The 20,814-nt window shown below is 42.9% G+C and overlaps 1 protein-coding gene across 2 annotated transcripts in view; it reads right to left on the bottom strand.

The window, feature by feature from the left end:
* The window catches only part of LOC129862405 (lysine-specific demethylase 7B-like), a 63,683-nt gene that overhangs the window by 4,340 nt on the left and 38,529 nt on the right, over positions 1 to 20,814 (bottom strand). Inside the window, exons 4-19 of one of the 2 annotated variants that reach the window (XM_055934034.1) lie at positions 17,259 to 17,419; positions 10,624 to 10,765; positions 9,512 to 9,698; positions 9,129 to 9,291; positions 5,527 to 5,614; positions 3,296 to 3,402; positions 3,109 to 3,200; positions 2,766 to 2,852; positions 2,263 to 2,496; positions 1,908 to 2,032; positions 1,396 to 1,604; positions 1,217 to 1,311; positions 978 to 1,123; positions 655 to 803; positions 494 to 552; positions 2 to 290 (exon numbers count right to left, since the gene is read on the bottom strand). In XM_055934034.1, the coding sequence (XP_055790009.1) occupies positions 2 to 290; positions 494 to 552; positions 655 to 803; positions 978 to 1,123; positions 1,217 to 1,311; positions 1,396 to 1,604; positions 1,908 to 2,032; positions 2,263 to 2,496; positions 2,766 to 2,852; positions 3,109 to 3,200; positions 3,296 to 3,402; positions 5,527 to 5,614; positions 9,129 to 9,291; positions 9,512 to 9,698; positions 10,624 to 10,765; positions 17,259 to 17,419 (2,333 nt within the window). The remainder of the gene's footprint in view (position 1; positions 291 to 493; positions 553 to 654; positions 804 to 977; positions 1,124 to 1,216; positions 1,312 to 1,395; positions 1,605 to 1,907; positions 2,033 to 2,262; positions 2,497 to 2,765; positions 2,853 to 3,108; positions 3,201 to 3,295; positions 3,403 to 5,526; positions 5,615 to 9,128; positions 9,292 to 9,511; positions 9,699 to 10,623; positions 10,766 to 17,258; positions 17,420 to 20,814) is intronic. The other variant, XM_055934033.1, reaches the window with a different exon arrangement.

The following is a 20,814-nucleotide window of genomic DNA, read 5'->3' as shown; positions in this document are numbered from 1 at the left end:
CCTTTAGTCGCTTGATTACTGATGGGTGGGGTGTTTGGAGCGGGCCTCTTGGAGGGGTGCCGGGGGGGTGACAGGGAAGTCTCACTGTACTGGTAGTCAGTCCCTGAGCTGAGGTCCAGGCGGAGGGGGCTAGAGGCAGCCTGAGAGGGGCTTTGGTCACCCCAGGCCTCGCTGCTGTTACTGTTACTCCCACTGCTTTGATTGTCCATTAAGTTCTTGTTCTCCTGGATCCTCTGGCTAAGCTTGGCTCGACACTCCTTATGCACATGCTGCTGTGCCCTCCGCTCATCCTAAAAGGAAGGGGAGATTATACTTTAAATTGGATCTGCTGTTCTTTGAACAAAATCCCAAATTGCTACCTAAAGAGGAATATTAGTAATTCAAATACAGAGAGTGATTCTGATGTAGTCTCAAATTAGAGACATCAGACTTAAGAGATGTCAGTCTCAGCATGTGCAGGCATGACCCATTCACTCTTGATTATTATTATTACCTGAAGGCTCAGTGTGGAGTTGCTGTCTGAATCATCCCCTGACACAGGCTCTTCTCCACCTACAGGACAAACACAGAGAAAGTTGACTGAAATTTATTGAATTAGGGGCTTAGTCAAATTGAAATCTTGAACTTTATAAGCATTTCAGGACTGGAATGTACCACTGTCAGGGGACTGATGAGCCAGGCTGGACCACCAGGGCTCCTGAGCAGTGCTGCTCTCCTCTGGTCGCTGAGGATAAAGCAGCCCTGCCATGGACAGCATGCCCTCAATAGCCTCCTCTTCTGTGGTTGGAGAGGTAGGACGTTGTCTGCAAACGAGTATAGTAACAACTTAATGAATCTCTTAACTCAACTGGATAATGAATGAATCATGCACTGTATGCACTAATTTCCCCCATTGTATTTGTATTGCATTGGATTGATGCATACAGAATCCTTAGAACAAGAATGCCACTTGGTCCATTCATCCATGCTTCCTGTACCCTTTGAGTGGTTTGTCAAAGTGGTGAAGGGCCTGGCTGGCCTGGTGTAGGTCCTTCACACTGCCTCGCGCCATCCTACAATGCTCTTTATACTCGCTTTCCTCCTCCTCGGAGCTCCCCGAATCTTCCCCCGAGGAGTCCTTTTTCTGCACAATCACACAGATGTGTCAGCCTTTATAACTTAAACAGTTCTGTGTGAAGGAGAGACAGGGCCTTGGGGAGGAAGTGGGATTACCTACCTGCATAGAGCAACGTTCTTCGGACTCAGAGTCTGAAATGTCGGAGTACACTACGGCTCCTTTCCTGAGATCGTAATTCACTCTTTCGGAAAACTCTGAGGAGGAAAAAGAGAAGGATGAATTAAATATCTGCACCTAAATGTTACGTGAAATTCTGGTGCATTCAAAGATGAGCCTACCTAAACCGTTGATTGACAGCTGGTGACTTGACCAGTTAGACTCACTGCTGAGGGGGCTGGGTTTCTCCTCTCTCTCTTGGTCTTGGTGCTGTTCCAGCTTGCTGTCATTGAGCTCGGTCTTCACCAGGAGCCCTTCCCTCTGGTGGTCGCCAGCCCTCTTACCGTCCCGCACCGGACTACTCTTCACCCTTGTGTGACGACGCTCATCTCTGTGCACACATACACACAATAGTAAGAGGAGAAAAAGCCTAGAGGCAAACAAATCACAGCATATGGCACTGAAAGCCATCTTACCTCCTGTTATTTAGGTTCAAGTTTATTTAAGTGATGAGTTGAAACATGTAAAGATTGCATAGCGCAGGTGGTACGTCCTAACATGTTAAGGCTGCACAACAGCAGCTCTGAGTTGTAACATGAAACCGCTCCAGCCAATAAGTTGAGCAGTGCGGAGCATCGTCAAAGCCAGTTGGAGTTGTTGGGTGTTGAGTAGGTGGCGAGTTCTTCCAGCTCACCTAATAATCCTGCCGTTGCACATCACCAGAAGGAGGTTGTTGTCCAGGCTCCTCTCCACCGCTGCAGCAGACGTCATGGACGTCTTATTGAACTTGGCCATCACCGTGGAGCTGAACGGGACATCCTGAGAAAAAAGCATAGAGATTTACTTTTACAAAAGTTTATAATTAACCTAGCCTCAGTGTATGGGTAACGTCCTCCAAGACATGGATAAACCAGGAAAAATGGAGTCATTGTAAATAAGAATTAGTTCTTTACTGACTTGCCTAGTTAAATAAAGGTTAAATAAAATAATTTTAAAAATGATGGGTTACACAAGCAGCATTGGGGAGGGTAGTGTGTCAATGCCCTCACCTCCTCAAAGGGTCCCACCTCCAGTCTCTTGAGCACCTGTCGCGTGTGCAGCTCCAGGATCTCCAGGTTGGAGGGGGTCTTGGGCGCATGGTGATGATGGTGGTGGTGGTGCCGTAGCCGTCTGGCTGTCCTGCGTGCATGATGTCTAGCCTTGTCAAGAGTCGACCGCATCAGTGGGCACGGTCCACATCCCTGAGATTTCACTGGCTTGCTACCTACACTCTGCTCCTCCTCCTGTGGTCAAGAGATGCTAGTTAGTACAGAACCAAAACGCTACAATATCCAGCTTCAAAGAAACAGTGCTTTTGACTTGGTATTTATAAAGAGAAAAAGGGAAATATTCAGGGACAGCCAACTTTTACCTAATGAGCACAAATGTTTACAACCAGCTCCAAGTAAGAAGCTTCAGTGTCCTTGTGAGTCACTGAAAATGTATTCTCCTTTATGTTCTCACATAACAGCCTGAGGCCCTCTCCCCTTCCTGTCTCCACACTGGGCCTTACCTCCAGGTAGCGGATTTCCTTTGTGAGTTCTTTAATCAGATGGTTGGGTCTGATATGGTCCGGGACCTCACTGGCCTGCTCTGTGACCTGAGGAGAGGCAGAGAGCAGGGGGACAATGAGGGGCTTGTACTGTCTTGTCTGCAGATGGTGGTTACAGTTTCCCAGCCAGATCATACCATCACACCGGATACAACCTGCCCACCATTGGCCTTGAAGGAGCCCAATGTAGATTACATCAGAATGTAGATATTGTGACCAAATGTTCTATTCTATAGAGTCAGATGTTGCACAGACAAAATAAGCCAATTTGCCAACGAGAATCTTGTTTTCTGTAGTATTCTACCTCTCGTTTCAGCCAGTTTTTCAGTGCAGTAATCAAGGCTTTCACTCCATCTGTCAGGTAGACTGGGGGCTGGCAGTTATCCTCTCGTAACTCTGAGAATCATATGAGAAGGATGTTGAAAAAAAGTGCAGAAAGTCACATCACCAAAACAGCAACAAACTCCTCCGCTGAGTGGTATTTCTCACACCTTTTAGAGTCTCCAGTAGATTATTGGCCACGTACCAGCAGATTGCCTCAAAGTAAGGGAATTTGAAGAGGTCCGGAGTCTTTAACCGCCACTCCATTTCATAACACCTGTAGTTGAGGATGCAGCAATGGAGATCAAACACAGCTCCACAGGGCTGAGACCTAGGCTGAACACATTTAAAATACTCAAATGCAGGACGATTTTACAGGACAGTTTAGTAGCCTCCATTAATATTTGTAAGTACGTGATTGTTTGAAGATAAGACATTGACCTATGTCTCTTCTTGCGCTGCGTAGAATATCAGATCTCAACAACGATTTTAAAAGTGTTTAACATCACCAGTAACACATTCCTATGTTATATGTCTTGTCATAAGCGGTTTGGAATGTCGATTCACATCAAATGAATAGGAATTCTGACTGAAATATAGGACAAAAACTTTTTTTGTAAAGTAGTGGCATTTTAAATTTGTTGATAAAATGCGGGAAATTATTGTTTGGTAGCGTGGCGCGGGACAAAATATGGGACTGTCCAGAACATGTGGTCAGTTCAATGTCTAGTTTAGAATTTTTTAAACATTTTACACTACATGTGGACACCCCTTCAAATGAGTGGATTCGGCTATTTCAGCCACATCTGTTGCTGAAAGGTGTATAAAAATCGAGTGCACAGACATGCAATCTCCATAGACAAACATTGGCAGTAGAATGAACCGTACTGAAGAGCGCAGTGACGTTCAACGTGGCACCGTCATAGGATGACACCTTTTCAACAAGTCAGTTCATCAAATTTCTGCCCAGCTAGAGCTGCCCCGGTCAACTGTAAGTGCTGTTATTGTAAAGTGGAAATGTCTAGGAGCAACAATGGCTCAGCTGCGAAGTGGTAGGAGACACAAGCTCACAGAAAAGGGTCGCGAGTGCTGAAGTGCCCAAATGTTTTTTTGTTGCCTGTCCTCAGTTGCAATACTTACTACCAAGTTCCAAACTGCCTCTGAAAGCAACGTCAGCACAATAACTTTTCGTCGGTAACTTGAAAATTGGTCTCCATGGCCGAGCCGCAGCACAGGTAGCCTAGTGGTTAGAGCGTTGGACTTGTAACCGAAAGGTTGCAAGATCAAATCCCCGAGCTGACAAGGTAGAAATCTGTCATTCTGCCCCTGAACAAGGCAGTTAACCCACTGTCTGCTTTTCCAACAGTCTTGAAGGAGTTCCCACATATGCTGAGCACTTGTTGGTCTGCGGTCCAACTCATCCCAAATTTCTTTACATCCCTGTTAGTGAGCATTTCTCCTTTGCCATGACAATCCATCCACCTGACAGGTGTGGCATATCAAGAAGCTGATTAAACAGCATGATCATTACACAGTTACACCTTGTGCTGGGGACAAAAGGCCACTCTAAAATGTGCAGTTTTGTCCCACAACATAATACCACAGATGTCTCAAATTTGAGGGAGCACGCAATTGGCATGCTGACTGCAGGAATGTTCCCCAGAGCTGTTGCCAGAGACTTGAATGTTAATTTCGCTACCATAAGCAGCCTCCTATGTCGTTTTAGAGAATTTGGCAGTACTTCCAACCAGCCTCACAACCGCAGACCACGTGTAACCATGCCAGCCCAGGACCTCCACAGCCGGCTTCTTCATCTGCGGGATCATCTGAGACAAGCCACCCGGACAGCTGATGAAACCGAGGAGTATCTGTCTGTAATAAAGCCCCTTGGGTGGGGAAAAAACAAATTCTGATTGGCTGGGCCTCGCTCCCAAGTGGGTGAGCATATGCCCTCCCAGGCACACCTATGGCTGCGCCCCTGCCCAGTCATTTGAAATCCATAGATTAGGGCCTCATGATTTTATTTAAAATCAACATATTTTCCTTATATGGATGTTGAAATTGTTGCATGTTGTGTTTATATTTTTGTTCAGTATACACACACACACACACACACACACATTCCTGAAATCCAATCAGTTTTTCACATTGATTCATTACATTTTCTTGTTTTTGTTGAAATTAAGTGGAAACAACATTGATTCAACTAGTTTGTGCCCAGTGGGATCACGGTCAAACCATACAGACATTCTACCACTACTTCATCACTGGCCATTAAAAAGAGAAGATAACAGCGGTGTATTTGGCCATTCATTTCATAATGTTATTACTTAGGTTAATACCAATAAAGGCAGTTAATAAAATACGCATAGGCCAGTAGGGCAGTTTTTCAGGTGCTCACCTGAGCTGCATGCCTATGTTGAGGTTGTGGAGAAAGTTCCCACCGAACGCCATGCAATCCTGAGAGGTGAGAACAGCATGGATCCATCCTGGGGAACACAGAGGAGGATGGACCAAATCAACGGCTGACCTACCGATGTGGATCAAAAGGCTAGTAGCACGAGGCAAACAGTCTGCCAACTGAAAATCAATCCATCACCCTCTCCAGTTTCAAGTTTCTCTGAAACCTGCTTTGCATGCAATACATTTAAACTTGGAACATTTTGGAATTCTTGTTTTCCAGCTGTATGTTTAAGACACAAAGGGTTTAGGAAAGGATTGTATTATTACACCAGAGGATATATCCTTCCATGTGGCAGCAGTGCAGCCAAACAGGTGTGACAGTGCTGTGCCGGTGGACCCTAAACATAATAAATGCTCTGTCATGGAGGATGAAGAGGGAGCTGCTGTGGCCCCAGCAGAGAGGATGGTAGCTGCTCAAGAGATTATATGGATGGCTGATACCAGATGGGGTTCTCTCAACCACTGCCTGTCTGCAGGTCGCCTACATACCAGCCATCAATAGCCCAACACTGACCTTCCCTACCAGGGGGCCTTTGGCTTCCCGTGATAATTAAAGTGTCTGAAATGTTTTATGTTACAACATACACTACCGGTCAAAAGTTTCAGAACACCTACTCATTCAAGGGTTTTTCTTTATTTTTACTATGTTCTACATTGTAGAATAATAGTGAATACATCAAAACTATGAAATAACACATATGGAATCATGTAGTAACCAAAAAATTAGTTAAATAAATCTAAATATATTTTATATTTGAGATTCTTCAAATAGCCATCCTTTGCCTTGATGACAGCTTTGCACACTCTTGGCACAATCCCCCACTCTAAAATTCTCTTTAGCTGAACTGTTCTTTCAGTTACATTCATCTACGATGTCAGGAGATAGAAATATATTTGTTGTATTAGTCTATGTACTTAGAAACACATTACATTTTTCACTGTGGAAAATTGTGAAACATCCTTGCTTTTTTTGGCAAACAACCTGGAAAGCCCATCCAAATGCACATTGAGATTGGGAAAGGGAAAACCTAGTCAGTTGCATACGCGGCATTTAACCCAACCCCTCTAAATCTGAGAGGTGCATCGTCATCGTCGGGAGCAGTTGTTGGGGGTTAAATGCCTTGCTCAAGGGCAGAAAGGCAGATTTTCCACATTGCCGGCTCGGGGATCCGAAACAGCAACCTTTCAGTTACTGGCCCAACGCTCTTAAGTGCTAGGCTACCTGTCGCCTCATGGCTACCTTATTTATGAGTGTCATGCTTTAGTGGGGCATTGATAAACAATGTCTTTACATGGGGATTAACATTGTTTGCATATTAAAGAATGCTGGTTGTGTCCATTTATATACTGAGGGTCTGTGTGTGCGTACTGGGGGCCTGTGGGAGCGATTTGACAGGTTGGTGAAGAGGGACCATGAGCGTGACCCAATATGGACCAGGGCCGGGCAGCTCTCCCAGCAGGGAGCCACTCGTAATCTCACAGTGTCTGCTAGCATCATCAGCCCAGAGAGCTTTCACACGCCCCAGCACACCAACTGGGAAAAGCAGCTTTGTGGGAAGCCATGTGGTTTCCCTCTAGTGAAAAAAACTACTTTCACAAAAATAATTTGGAAATCTGCTTCTCTGCCCTGTGGTTAGAGAAACTGGATAATATATATATATATATATATTTTTCCTATTTTGTTGCATTACAACCTGTAATTTAAATGGATTTTTATTTGGATTTCATGTAATGGACATACACAAAATAGTCCAAATTGGTGAAGTGAAATGAAAAAATAACTTGTTCCAAAAAATTATAAAAAACGGAAAAGTAGTGCATGCTATGAAGCCTCTAAATAAGATCTGGCGCAACCAATTACCTTCAGAAGTCACATAATTAGTTAAATAAAGTCCACCTGTGTGCAATCTAAGTGTCACATGATCTGTCACCGGTTCTGAAAGGCCCCAGAGTCTGCAACACCAAGCAAGTGGCACCATGAAGACCAAGAAGCACTCCAAACAGGTCAGGGACAAAGTTGTGGAGAAGTACAGATCAGGATTGGGTTATAAAAAAATATCCCAAACAGCACCATTAAATCCATTATTAAAAAATTGAAAGAATATGGTACCACAACAAACCTGCCAAGAGAGGGCCGCACACCAAAAGCTCCACAGCGGAGATTGGCGTATCTGTCCATAGGACCACTTTAAGCCGTACAATCCACAGAGCTGGGCTTTACGGAAGAGTGTCCAGAAAAATGCCGTTGCTTAAAGAAAAAAATAAGCAAACATGTTTGGTGTTTGCCAAAAGGCATGTGGGAGACTCCCCAAAAATATAGAAGGTACTCTGGTCAGATGAGACTAAAATGTAGCTTTTTGGCCATCAAGGAAAATGCCATGTCTGGCGCAAACCCAACACCTCTCATCACCCCGAGAACACCATCCCCACAGTGAAGCATGCTGGTGGCAGCATCATGCTGTGGGGATGTTTTCCCATCGACAGGGACTGGGAAACTGGTCAGAATTGAAGGAATGATGGATGGCGCTAAATACAGGGAAATTCTTGAGGGAAACCTGTTTCAGTCTTCCAGAGATTTGAGACTGGGACAGAGGGTCACCTTCAAGCAGAACAATGACCTTAAGCATACTGCTAAAGCAACACGAGTGGTTTAAGGGGAAACATTTAAATGTCTTGGAATGGCCTAGTCAAAGCACAGAACTCAATCCAATTGAGAATTGGTGGTATGACTTAAAGATTGCTGTACACCTGCAGAACCCATCCAACGTGAAGGAGCTGGAGAAGTTTTGCCTTGAATAATGGGCAAAAATCCCAGTGGCTAGATGTGCCAAGCCTATAGAGACATACCCCAAGAGACCTTCAGCTGTAATTGCTGTAAAAGGTGGCTCTACAAAGTATTGCCTTTGGGGGGGTGAATAGTTATGCATACTCAAGTTCAGTTTTTTTTTCTTATTTCTTGTTTGTTTCACAAAAAATATTTAGCATTTTCAAAGTGGTAGGCATGTTGTGTAAATCAAACGACAGAAACCCCCCCCAAAATCAATTTAAATTCCAGGTTGTAAGGGAACAAAATAAGAAAAATACCAAGGGGGTGAATACTTTCGCAAGCCACTGTGTGTGTGTGTATGTATGTATATAAATAAAGCATCACCTATTTGACTTGCCATATGATGTGGGGAGGACCATATGATGTGAGGAAGTTCTGTGAACCACAGTTGACGGAAGGAAGATGGCATGTGGTTCTGGTGTCCACGGTGACAAAGTGGTTCACTCAGGCCCTTCGGCATTTACAGTTGAAGACACAAATCACACAGGCCTTCCTGTGAGACACCATCAAAGGCTAGCTGGTCCGCTCAGTGCCAAGTAGAAAAACAGCTCTACGGCTCCTTATGGCTCTTGTGTTTTTTAATGCCCTGAAGCAGAGCTTTGGAAATATAGTGCTGTATATGAGGCATGTTGAAACAGTTCCTTATAAAAAATGAACACATTTTGTCCTGAGGTGAGAACGGAGACAGTTGCAGAAACGTAATCGCTCCTCACCTGTGGGGATGAGGACGGTGGTTCCCTGCGGCACCACACACTTGTAGCACTGGTCCACCTTGTCCCCGAAGAACACCTCACTCTGATTGGGGGACGAACTCCACACCTCGTATAGTGCAAGATTATCCTGGGTCGGCTTGATCAAGTAGAAAATCTTCTCTCCCTTCAGGACAAAGATTAAACATTTTAATTATTAACATAAATGTACAGTAACGTATCTGAGGGGAATATTTGTGGTTAATCATGCTGGGCTTGTCAGACTACATAGCCAAAGCAAACGGACTTGAACAACTCTGAAGCCTAACCGTTGCACATATTTCAAAAGGGATACGCTGCGGTCTGAAGATATACAATATGCTGAGCACAGCAATTCCACAGTTTACCCAGAGTACATGGTACCACACGGATGTGCCTCCGAAGTCTATGTGGAAGTCTGTGTAGCTGTCCTTCACCCCCATCAGGCAGTACTTCTGAACAAAGGGCTTGGGGAAGAAGGAGTCATCTGGCCAGTAGTTCTCCACCCAGGACATCTTCTGAGCGATATCAGGCACCACCACCAGCTCTGCCATCCTGAGAGAATACAAAATGAGAGTTTAGGGATGTTCTACCAGTAAGGCAGAGTCATTTGTCACGCGACTCATCTTTCAAGACATCCATCATTGCGCACTAATAAGGCTAAACCGTTCGTCATGCGACACCTTCAGATCACTGTTCACCAATCAGCCAGGTATTGACCAATGAGATTAATTTTAAATAATGCATTTCTCCCCACCTCTTTGCCGTTTTCACTTTCTGTTCTACAGATCACCCACCAACAGGTCTGAGGCCTCGTCTTATCGTAGGGGGATTGGCTTCATCGCCCCCTGCCTGCTAATCAGGCAGAGCTGACAGTTCTAAATCAGTCAGCCCTAATGGGGTTCCTCCAGAGGACACCTCTTCAGATGACAAGACACATTCTTTTCTAAAAAAATACAGTCTTTCAAATGATCATTTCCACTGTAAAGCCTGGTAGAACATTGATGCTCAGTTATGAAGGATCAAAGCTTAGTCTCATATTTTTTTCCAACCCTTTCCGTCTCTCTAAATAGGATGTAAGCAAAGTGCCTGTGGGCAGGGGATCCCTTCTGCTTGTCTGTAGTAGACAGCATATCTTCAATAGTGCCGTCAGCACTGTACTTCTGAACTCAGCAAGAATTTGCATTCCTGCTGTTTGGAGTGCAATGCTCATCTCCTCTCACTACTATACTTGCAAGCATGGGGGAATATACATTTTGACATTATTATAGTCCTCCAATGTCACTGAATCACAGGAGTATTCACTAAATCATAGCAGGTAATCTATAACAATTGTATTAAGTGCTTTTAGCTACAAATATTCTAATTATAAATGGTGAATATTTAGTGAAGCCAGAAAATACTAAAGTCAATCCAAATTATACAATGATCAAATCAGCAGCAGGACATGTGTTAACTGCGAAAAGTAACCAATACTTACTTGGTGTCTGAAAACTCCAGACTGATCACATTCAGCACCTTTGGCCGATGAGGTTTGTAGTAATACTTGACAAACTCTCGAAGCTTCATTTTGCTGTCTGCCTGTCTGGCAACATCAATGACATCCACGATTTTGTCACCACCTGCAAGAGAATGCGTCAGATCAGATGATTTATGCCATGTGGGAGGCAGTTAGGCCTAAAGGGCAGTTAAGGATAGGACAGGCATTAACACTTGAATGTAGCATGTTAGGTAAGGACAGGTGGATTTGAAATTATATTACAGCCATATTATTAGGTGTGATTCATGATGGAATATCACAGAACAGCAGACTGATAAATGCTAAGCTCTGCTTTAAAAAAAAAATACTGTAACATTTTGAATTCTACCAGGTATAGTCAAACCAGTCCAATCCCTGCCCTCTCCCCCAGCCCAGCCACGGGGCCAGTCAGAGCCACTAGAGTTCTCAAGCGCAGTTGTCCAATGATGGAGGCTGCAAGGCGTTAAGCTTGCAGACACTTTCATAACCCCCCTAATACTTCTGATGGATACCTCAGTGCTGCTGCAGTCTCCCCACTGGAGGAGGTGCATTGAAAAATCCAAAGCAATCTCTCCAGATCCAATTACTGTACTCCCAGTGATGAAGGCAACAACAGGAGGGGGGAAGGCTTGGAGGGGACCTAGTAAGAGTTGGTTAATGTCTTTCATGTGTGTAAATAACCTCACCTGTATACAACTGGCAAACGGCAAATAGAAAATGGCGGAGGGGGGAGCGGTGAACAGACATGGGGCAGTACCAGGACAGCTGGTAGTTGTGCAAGCCCAGCCCTGTTTGGCCCCACTGGCCACCGCTTGATGTCAGGGAACAGCTAAAGGCAGAGCAGCCTCACATACAGAACAGCCAGGAGAGCACCTGTGTACAAATGGGGAAGGGCGCTGCCTGGGCGTAGTATGACCAACGACAAGTGGGGGCAATAAATCTCTCCAGCCACAAATGTCCTAGGCAAATATTTATGGTTCTCATATAAGCAATTATGATCTCTTCATCAATCTTTTCATCCAGTACCAGTCAGGGACCAGAAGCACAGGTTTCCTGGAGAATAGATGAGGCTTTCTTAGTACCAGTGCTTGGATAGTGTGATGTAACAACCATGCTCCGAAAAGGGAAATAGCTGATTTACAACAGGTTTGCCATTAGGCTAAAATGGAGAGATGGCATGGAAAAAACATTTTTCAATACAATATCTTACTGGGCCTAGCAGGCAGAGTGCCCAATGAGCTAAATTGATTAGCTGGCAGCTGGCCTGTGGTGATTGCTTGGATTGTTATGAAGCATTTAAACATTATTGTGAATATAATAAATGTACAGTGGGGCAAAAAAGTATTTAGTCAGCCACCAATTGTGCAAGTTCTCCCACTTAAAAATATGAGAGGCCTGTAATTTTCATCATAGGTACACTTCAACTATGACAGACAAAATGAGAAAAAAAAAAAATCCAGAAAATCACATTGTAGGATTTTTAATGAATTTATTTGCAAATTATGGTGGAAAATAAGTATTTTGTCAATAACAAAAGTTTCTCAAAACTTTGTTATATACCCTTTGTTGGCAATGACAGAGGTCAAACGTTTTCTGTAAGTCTTCACAAGGTTTTCACACACTGTTGCTGCTATTTTGGCCCATTCCTCCATGCAGATCTCCTCTTGAGCAGTGATGTTTTTGGGGCTGTTGCTGAGCAACACGGACTTTCAACTCCCTCCAAAGATTTTCTATGGGGTTGAGATCTGGAAACTGGCTAGGCCACTCCAGGACCTTGAAATGCTTCTTACGAAGCCACTCCTTCGTTGCCCGGGCGGTGTGTTTGGGATCATTATCATGCTGAAAGACCCAGCCACGTTTCATCTTCAATGCCCTTGCTGATGGAAGGAGGTTTTCACTCAAAATCTCACGATACATGGCCCCATTCATTCTTTCCTTTACACGGATCAGTCGTCCTGGTCCCTTTGCAGAAAAACAGCCCCAAAGCATGATGTTTCCACTCCCATGCTTCACAGTAGGTATGGTGTTCTTTGGATGCAACTCAGCATTCTTTGTCCTCCAAACACGACGAGTTGAGTTTTTACCAAAAAGTTATATTTTGGTTTCATCTGACCATATGACATTCACCCAATAATGCTCTCTAGCAAACTTCAGACGGGCCTGGACATGTACTGGCTTAAGCAGGGGGACACGTCTGGCACTGCAGGATTTGAGTCCCTGGCAGCGTAGTGTGTTACTGATGGTAGGCTTTGTTACGTTGGTCCCAGCTCTCTGCAGGTCATTCACTAGGTCCCCCCGTGTGGTTCTGGGATTTTTGCTCACCGTTCTTGTGATCATTTTGACCCCACGGGGTGAGATCTTGCGTGGTGCCCCAGATCGAGGGAGATTATCAGTGGTCTTGTATGTCTTCCATTTCCTAATAATTGCTCCCACAGTTGATTTCTTCAAACCAAGCTGCTTACCTATTGCAGATTCAGTCTTCCCAGCCTGGTGCAGGTCTACAATTTTGTTTCTGGTGTCCTTTGACAGCTCTTTGGTCTTGGCCATAGTGGAGTTTGGAGTGTGACTGTTGAGGTTGTGGACAGGTGTCTTTTATACTGATAACAAGCTCAAACAGGTGCCATTAATACAGGTAACGAGTGGAGGACAGAGGAGCCTCTTAAAAGAACAAGTTACAGGTCTGTGAGAGCCAGAAATCTTGCTTGTTTGTAGGTGACCAAATACTTATTTTCCACCATAATTTGCAAATAAATTCCTTAAAAATCCTACAATGTGATTTTCTGGATTTTTTCCCCCTCATTTTGTCTGTCATAGTTGAAGTGTACCTATGATGAAAATTACAGGCCTCTCTCATCTTTTTAAGTGGGAGAACTTGCACACAATTGGTGGCTGACTAAATACTTTTTTGCCCCACTGTACATAGCGCTTTTCATTAAACAGAATCTCAAAGTCTCTTTAAAAAAATATATATATATGTCAAAATGAATAATGTCAGAAAATATTTTCAGACTAATCTATCCCCAAAGAGACCCACACATGAATACGGCCATTCATTGACTGGACCATTTGGATTTGATTGTCAGGTTGACACCTTAACACCACAGGCTTAGCTTAAAGATGCACTATGCAGAAATCGCACCGCCATTTCCTGGTTGCAAAAATTTTAATAGTTCACCTAATTTCAGTTTATGTGACAAAACAAGCAAGTATAGTATAGAGAATCATTGTACCATTTAAACCGCTGTGAAATATATTTTCTTTAACCAAAAATAATGTATTTTCAGCTGGTGTACAAAACCAAAAGTAAAAAAGCAAAAACAAAACTTAAGAATGGGAATCATAGAATAACGCACATAGAACAGATATTCAGCTTCTTAGACTGATGTTCAATGAGAAAGAAATATGTGTTGTAGATCTTTCAATGTGAAAAAAATTACATATTGCAGCTTAGGAGCTGAAAGCCAAGGAGCTTTCAGGAGTCCCAGTGCCATAAAGACCACAACATCTCACTGTGAGAATGAATAGTAACGAATTACTGGGAGAAGTCTGTGTGCTTCTGCCAGTGACAAATAACATTGTGTTCAGACCTACAGAACAGTGCACAAAATGATTTAGTCTCTGACATAGTAGCGAGATCAGAGTTTGGAGCATGATTACCCCAATGGAAAAGCATACCATTAACCCTTTCTAGTGTACAGTTCCACTGCCACACTCTGACTGTGGGCATTAAATAAAAAAACCTTGAGACAATGATTCCCATGCTAAGAGGCACAATGGCCAGTGCTGCACTTTCTCAGGTTAGCTGCAAAAGTGAGTTGGTTTCGTCTCCACTCTGTGTTTGTGTGTGTGTGCAGTAGACTGAAGGAGCAGAGTGAACGTAATTTGAGCCCAAAAAAACTTAGCCGGACATGAACCTGAGATGTCTGATAATGTACTGGGGAAGTAAGGGGATTCCATAAGTACCAAACTCAATTGTGGAGAGAGGTGATGAAACACTGTCTTCTGTAAACTAATCCACCATTATCTACACACGTTTTCATTATTGGTGGATTAAAGGTAGACTCAGAGATAGGAGGACGTAGATGCAGAAAGTAAACAGCATTGTGGGTCAATTTCCGCAACAACTAAGAACATTGAAGTGCGAGGCTCAACTTCACTGTTTTGGTGCACTGACTACCACACTGAACAGTGTAAAGCGAACCCCTACACTAGAGATTGACTCGGAAGTGAAAATTCATTCCTGTGAATATTTTTCCTGTATTGTTCTGATCCAGCAACAGTTCTATAACCCCAAAACGTTCCTGCCCCTTCCCGATAAAAATCACTCCCGTCCTGTGATCATTTTTACTCGCAGAAATATGTAGGCTATTGTGTAAAATGAAGTATTTAAAATAATTTCAGTAATTCAATATGCAACTGTGATATGTGGTTGTCTTTACTATCTTAGTTAAATGCACTGACTAAGTTTCTCTGGATAAGAGTGTTTTCTAAATACACTTTTTCAATCAGGTCCCCCTTCCAGCATTAGGGCACAATCCGTGCCCCCACCCCCCACCCCCACATTTCTATGGACACAAGCACTGTTCATGACACAAACTTCTCACCTCTCTTGTTGGCAGAGAGACAATGTTGTAGGTTGAAAGTTTATTTCCTGCAATGCTACACACTTTGTCATGTCTAATGTGTATTCATGTGATATTTGAGTGACTACATTACTACAAAATCTATGGGATATAAAAAACCTAGCTAAAAAAACGCTAGCTGACATGGGCTACTTGATCTGGACATTTTTGACAAGTAATAAATAGCTCTAAGGTCTGCAATGACTGACATGACAAGAGGAAAACTGATGATGTAGTAGTACATAGCGTTGTACGAAATCTTCATTTTCTTGGCAATTTCTCGCATGGAATAGCCTTCATTTCTCAGAACAAGAATAGACTGACGAGTTACAGAAGAAAGTTATTTGTTTCTGGCCATTTTGAGCATGTAATCGAACCTATAAATGCTGATGCTCCAGATAAATAGTCTAAAGGCCACTTTTATTGCTTCTTTAATTCAGCACAGTTTTCAGCTGTGCTAACCTAATTTCAAAAGGGTTTTCTAATGATCAATTAGCCTTTTAAAATGATAAACTTGGATTAGCTAACACAACGTGCCATTGGAACACAGGAGTGATAGTTGCTGATAATGGGCCTCTGTAAGCTCTGTAATGGGCCTCTATGTAGATATTCCATTTTTTTTTTATCTAAAAAAGAAAATCGTCCGTTTCCAGCTACAAAAGTCATTTACAACATTAACAATGTCTACACTGTATTTCTGATCAATTTGATGTTATTTTAAATGAAAAAAAAAAAAAAAGTGCTTTTCTTTCAAAAACAAGGACATTTCTAAGTGACCGCAAACTTTTGAAAGGTAGTGTATGAATATTTAGTCTCCAACACTTACAACATGAACTTACAATTTTTTTAAAAAGTATACAACTCAGTGGCAGTACTGCATCAGTCAATTTATTTGTATTTCACTCTTCACCTCACATGGCACGGGTTTAGTAAAATACGCAAACAATTGGGCTTGACCGGTAACGTTGTTGGGAGAAGGCCTAGAGCAGCTATGCCACATCGTTTGGTTGGTAGCCCATTTGATTAAACCACAGCATTTTTATAAAACATTTTACATGCTGTGTACTCAGTTCCTTCATTGTCAAAGACAACCATAAAATGTAGCTAAAACATTGCTCTTTCCTTGGCTCTAATGTTAATGATAGGTCCTTGGCTGCAACTCCTCTCTTGAAGGCTTCATCATTCACTGACTTAGCCTATGTTGGCATCTGAGGTAAAGTAGTCACTGGCTAAAACTGGAGCGAGGCGCGAGAGTGAGCCGACGGAAGGGGGAGGGGGGAAATAAGCATTTATTTTGCATAGATTCATTTATTTTTCCAAAGAAATTTAAAACTCAGTGTATACCTATTCCTGTACTGCCCGTTCCTGTTGACTGTCGATCCGGTCCCAAACTTGACTCTAGAACTTCACTCCCATTCCTGCCGGAATCGCTCGGGACCCGCAAGATCAGTAAGAGTCCTGTTGCAGTGTTAAACCTCCACCGTGCACATGTGCAGATACTGTGTGTGACCGTGTGAGAGAAAAGTCTTGCATCTCACTCATCTCAATATATGGGGTGCTGCTCATGGCAACATCATTTCACTGACTCTACCTTTAATGTAATATGTAAAAAGACGGACCAAGTAAACCTCCCAGCTCGTTTACCTGAGATGGCCCCGAGGCACATTAAGTTACAGTAATGTACAGACAGGTTACACAGCAAGCACACAAAATATTAATCCTAAATCCTCAACAAGATGCTGAGCTAGCATCTCATTAATAAACACATTCGATTTAACATCTCCCTCAGTGGTAAATGATCCAGAAATGTCTAGAGAGCTTGTATTCATACAAAACATATATTAGCACACTGACCCAATTCCTTTGAAAATGGGCAAGTTCTGAAAATAAATATGTTACAGTTAATGTACTCAAATCAAACAAAGGCACCAAAACAGCACACTGTGATCGATTCTTAAAATATTCTCTTCTTACCAACATACTCCTCCACATCCCTGACAGAGAAGCTGGAGGGGGGCAGCTTGAGACCCAGTCCGCCTAGTTGGGGAACGGCGATGGGGTAGCTGAAGCCCTGCTTCTCCAGGTACTTCTGTGTTACCTGATGCCCCTGCATCTGCACCAGGATCTCAGCCGCACTGCAACAAAGGAAAGAGGGGTCATTTATACGAATACATCTGATCAAATAACATTTTATTGGTCACATGCGCCAAATACAACAGGTGTAGACTTTACCGTGAAATGCTTACAACACGAGCCCAACTTCTTATGGCTGCAATCCCGTTAACGGGATGATATGACAACAGCCAGTGAAAGTGCAGGGCGCCAAATTCAAACAGAAATCTTATAATTAAAATTCCTCAAACATACATGTCATACATCTTATACCATTTTAAAACGTAATCTTGTTGTTAATCCCACCAAAGTGTCCGATTTCAAATAGGCTTTACAGCGAAAGCACCACAAACGATTATGTTTCACAGAAAAACACAGCTATTTTTCCAGCCAAAGACAGGAGTCACAAAAAGCAGAAATATAGATAAAATGAATCACTAACCTTTGATGATCTTCATCAGATGACACTCATAGGACTATGTTACACAATACATATATGTTTTGTTCGATTAAGTTCATATCTATATTCAAAAACCTTCGTTTACATTGGCGCCATGTTCAGAAATGCCTTCAAAATATCCGGAGAAATTGCAGAGCCACATCAAATAACATAAATACTCATCAAAAACTTTGATGAAAGATACATGTTTTACATAGAATTAAAGATACACTTGTTCTTAATGCAACCGCTGTGTCAGATTTCAAAAAGCTTTCGGCAAAAGCACAATAATCTGAGAACAGCGTTCAGCCACAAAAGGAAGCCATACAGTTACCCGCAAATTGTGCAGTCAACAAAACTCATAAAAAGCATTATAAATCTTCACTTACCTTTGCTGATCTTCGTCGGAATGCACTCCCAGGACTCCCACAAGAAATGTTCGTTTTGTTCGGTAATGTCCATCATTTATGTCCAAATAGCTATTTTTGTTAGCGTGTTTGGTAAACAAATCCAAACGCTTGTGCAGGTCCAGCCGAACGTCGGACGAAAACTTCAAAAAGTTATATTACAGGTCGAAGAAACTTGTCAAACTAAGTATAGAATCAATCTTTAGGATGTTATCATAAATATTCAATAACGTTCCAACCGGAGAATTCCTTTGTGTCTATAAGAAGTAATGGAACGCAGGTCCCTATCATGTGAAATGCGCGTGACCAGGACCTGGCTCTCTGCCAGACCACTGACTCGAACAGCTCCCATCCGGCTCCACATCACAGTAGAAGCTTCATTCGAGGTTCTACAGACTGTTGACATCTAGTGGAAGCCGTAGGAAGTGCAAAGAGATCCATATCCTACTGTGTATTCAATAGGCAATGAGTTGACAATCGACCAACCTCAGATTTCTCACATCCTGGTTGGATTTCTTTTCAGGTTTTTGCCTGCCATATGAGTTCTGTGATACTCACAGACATAATTCAAACAGTTTTTGAAACTTCAGAGTGTTTTCTATCCAATACTAATAATATGCACATATTAGCAACTATGACTGAGGAGCAGGCCGTTTACTCTGGGCACCTTTGTGCACCTTTCATCCAAGCTACTCAATACTGCCCCTGCAACCATAAGAAGTTTTAACCAACCAACCAAAAAGTAAGATTTCTTTTATTTTTATGTAATAGTAACACAATAAAATAACAATAACCACGGCTGCAGGAAGTAGTTGGGGTGGGGGTGTTGCAATTTTTGCAGATGTTTTTTGTGCCCGTGATGAAGACGTCAATATCGGTCCACTAATACAGTAAAGGCCCAGTGTACAGTCGTGGCCAAAAGTTGAGAATGACACAAATAATACTTTCCACAAAGTTTGCTGCTTCAGTGTCTTTAGATACTTTTGTCAGATGTCACTATGGAATACTGAAATATAATTACAAGCATTTCATAAGTGTCAAAGGCTTTTATTGACAATTACATGAAGTTTGAAATATTTGCAGTGTTGACCCTTCTTTTTCAAGACCTCTACAATCCGCCCTGGCATGCTGTCAAATTCACTTCTGGCCCACATCCTGACTGATGGCAGCCCATTCTTGCATAATCAATGCTTGGAGCTTGTCGGAATTTGTGGGTTTTTGTTTGTCCACCCACCTCTTGAGGAGTGACCACAAGTTCTCAATGGGTTTAAGGTCTGGTGAGTTTCCTGGCCATGGACCCAAAATATCGATGTTTTGTTCCCTGAGCCACTTAGTTATCACTTTTGCCTTATGGCAAGGTGGTCCATCATGCTGGAAAAGGCATTGTTCGTCACCAAACTGTTCCTGGATGGTTGGGAGAAGTTGCTCTCGGAGGATGTGTTGGTGCCATTCTTTATTCATGGCTGTGTTCTTAGGCAAAATTGTGAGTGAGCCCACTCCCTTGGCTGAGAAGCAACCCCACACATGAATGGTCTCAGGATGCTTTACTGTTGGCATAACACAGGACTGATGTTAGCGCTCACCTTGTCTTCTCCGGACAAGCTTTTTTCAAGGATGCCCCAAACAATCAGAAAGGGGATTCATCAGAGAAAATTACTTTACCCCAGTCCTCAGCAGTCCAATCCCTGTACCTTTTGCAGAATATCAGTCCGTCCCTGATGTTTTTCCTGGAGAGAAGTGGCTTCTTTGCTTCCCTTCTTGACACCAGGCCATCCTCCAAAGGTCTTCGCCACACTGTGCGTGCAGATGCACTCACACCTGCCTGCTGCCATTCCTGAGCAAGCTCTGTACTGGTGGTGCCCCGATTCCGCAGCTGAATTAACTTTAGGAGACGGTCCTGGTGCTTGCTGGACTTTCTAGGGCGCCCTGAAGCCTTCTTCACAACAATCGAACCGCTCTCCTTGAAGTTCTTGATGATCTGATAAATGGTTCATTTAGGTGCAATCTTACTGGCAGCAATATCCTTGCCTGTGAAGCCCTTTTTTTGCAAAGCAATGATGACGGCACGTGTTTCCTTGCAGGTAACCATGGTTGACAGAGGAAGAACAAGGATTCCAAGCCTCCACCAGCCTCCATTCCACCAGCCTCCTTTTGAAGCTTCCAGTCTGTTATTCAAACTCAATCAGCATGACAGAGTGATCTCCAGCCTTGTCCTCGTCAACACTCACACCTGTGTTAACGAGAGAATCACTGACATGCTGTCAGCTGGTCCTTTTGTGGCAGGGCTGAAATGCAGTGGAACTGTTTTGGGGGGTTTCAATTCATCTGCATGGCAAAGAGGGACGTTGCAATTAATTGCAATTCATCTGATCACTCTTTATAACATTCTGGAGTATATGCAAATTGGCATCATACAAACTGAGGCAGCAGATTTTATGAAAATGTATATTTGTGTCACTCAACTTTTGGCCACGACTGTACTATTTTATTGAAAAAAAAATATAAGTTAAATATATTTCAGTGTTTACCAGCAATTGTAACTTGAGTCTGATAATTACAGTGTCTTCGGAAA

The sequence above is a fragment of the Salvelinus fontinalis genome, chromosome 9, assembly GCF_029448725.1.
Source record: "Salvelinus fontinalis isolate EN_2023a chromosome 9, ASM2944872v1, whole genome shotgun sequence".
Taxonomy (NCBI): domain Eukaryota; kingdom Metazoa; phylum Chordata; class Actinopteri; order Salmoniformes; family Salmonidae; genus Salvelinus; species Salvelinus fontinalis.
This window is presented reverse-complemented; position numbering and strand designations above follow the sequence as displayed.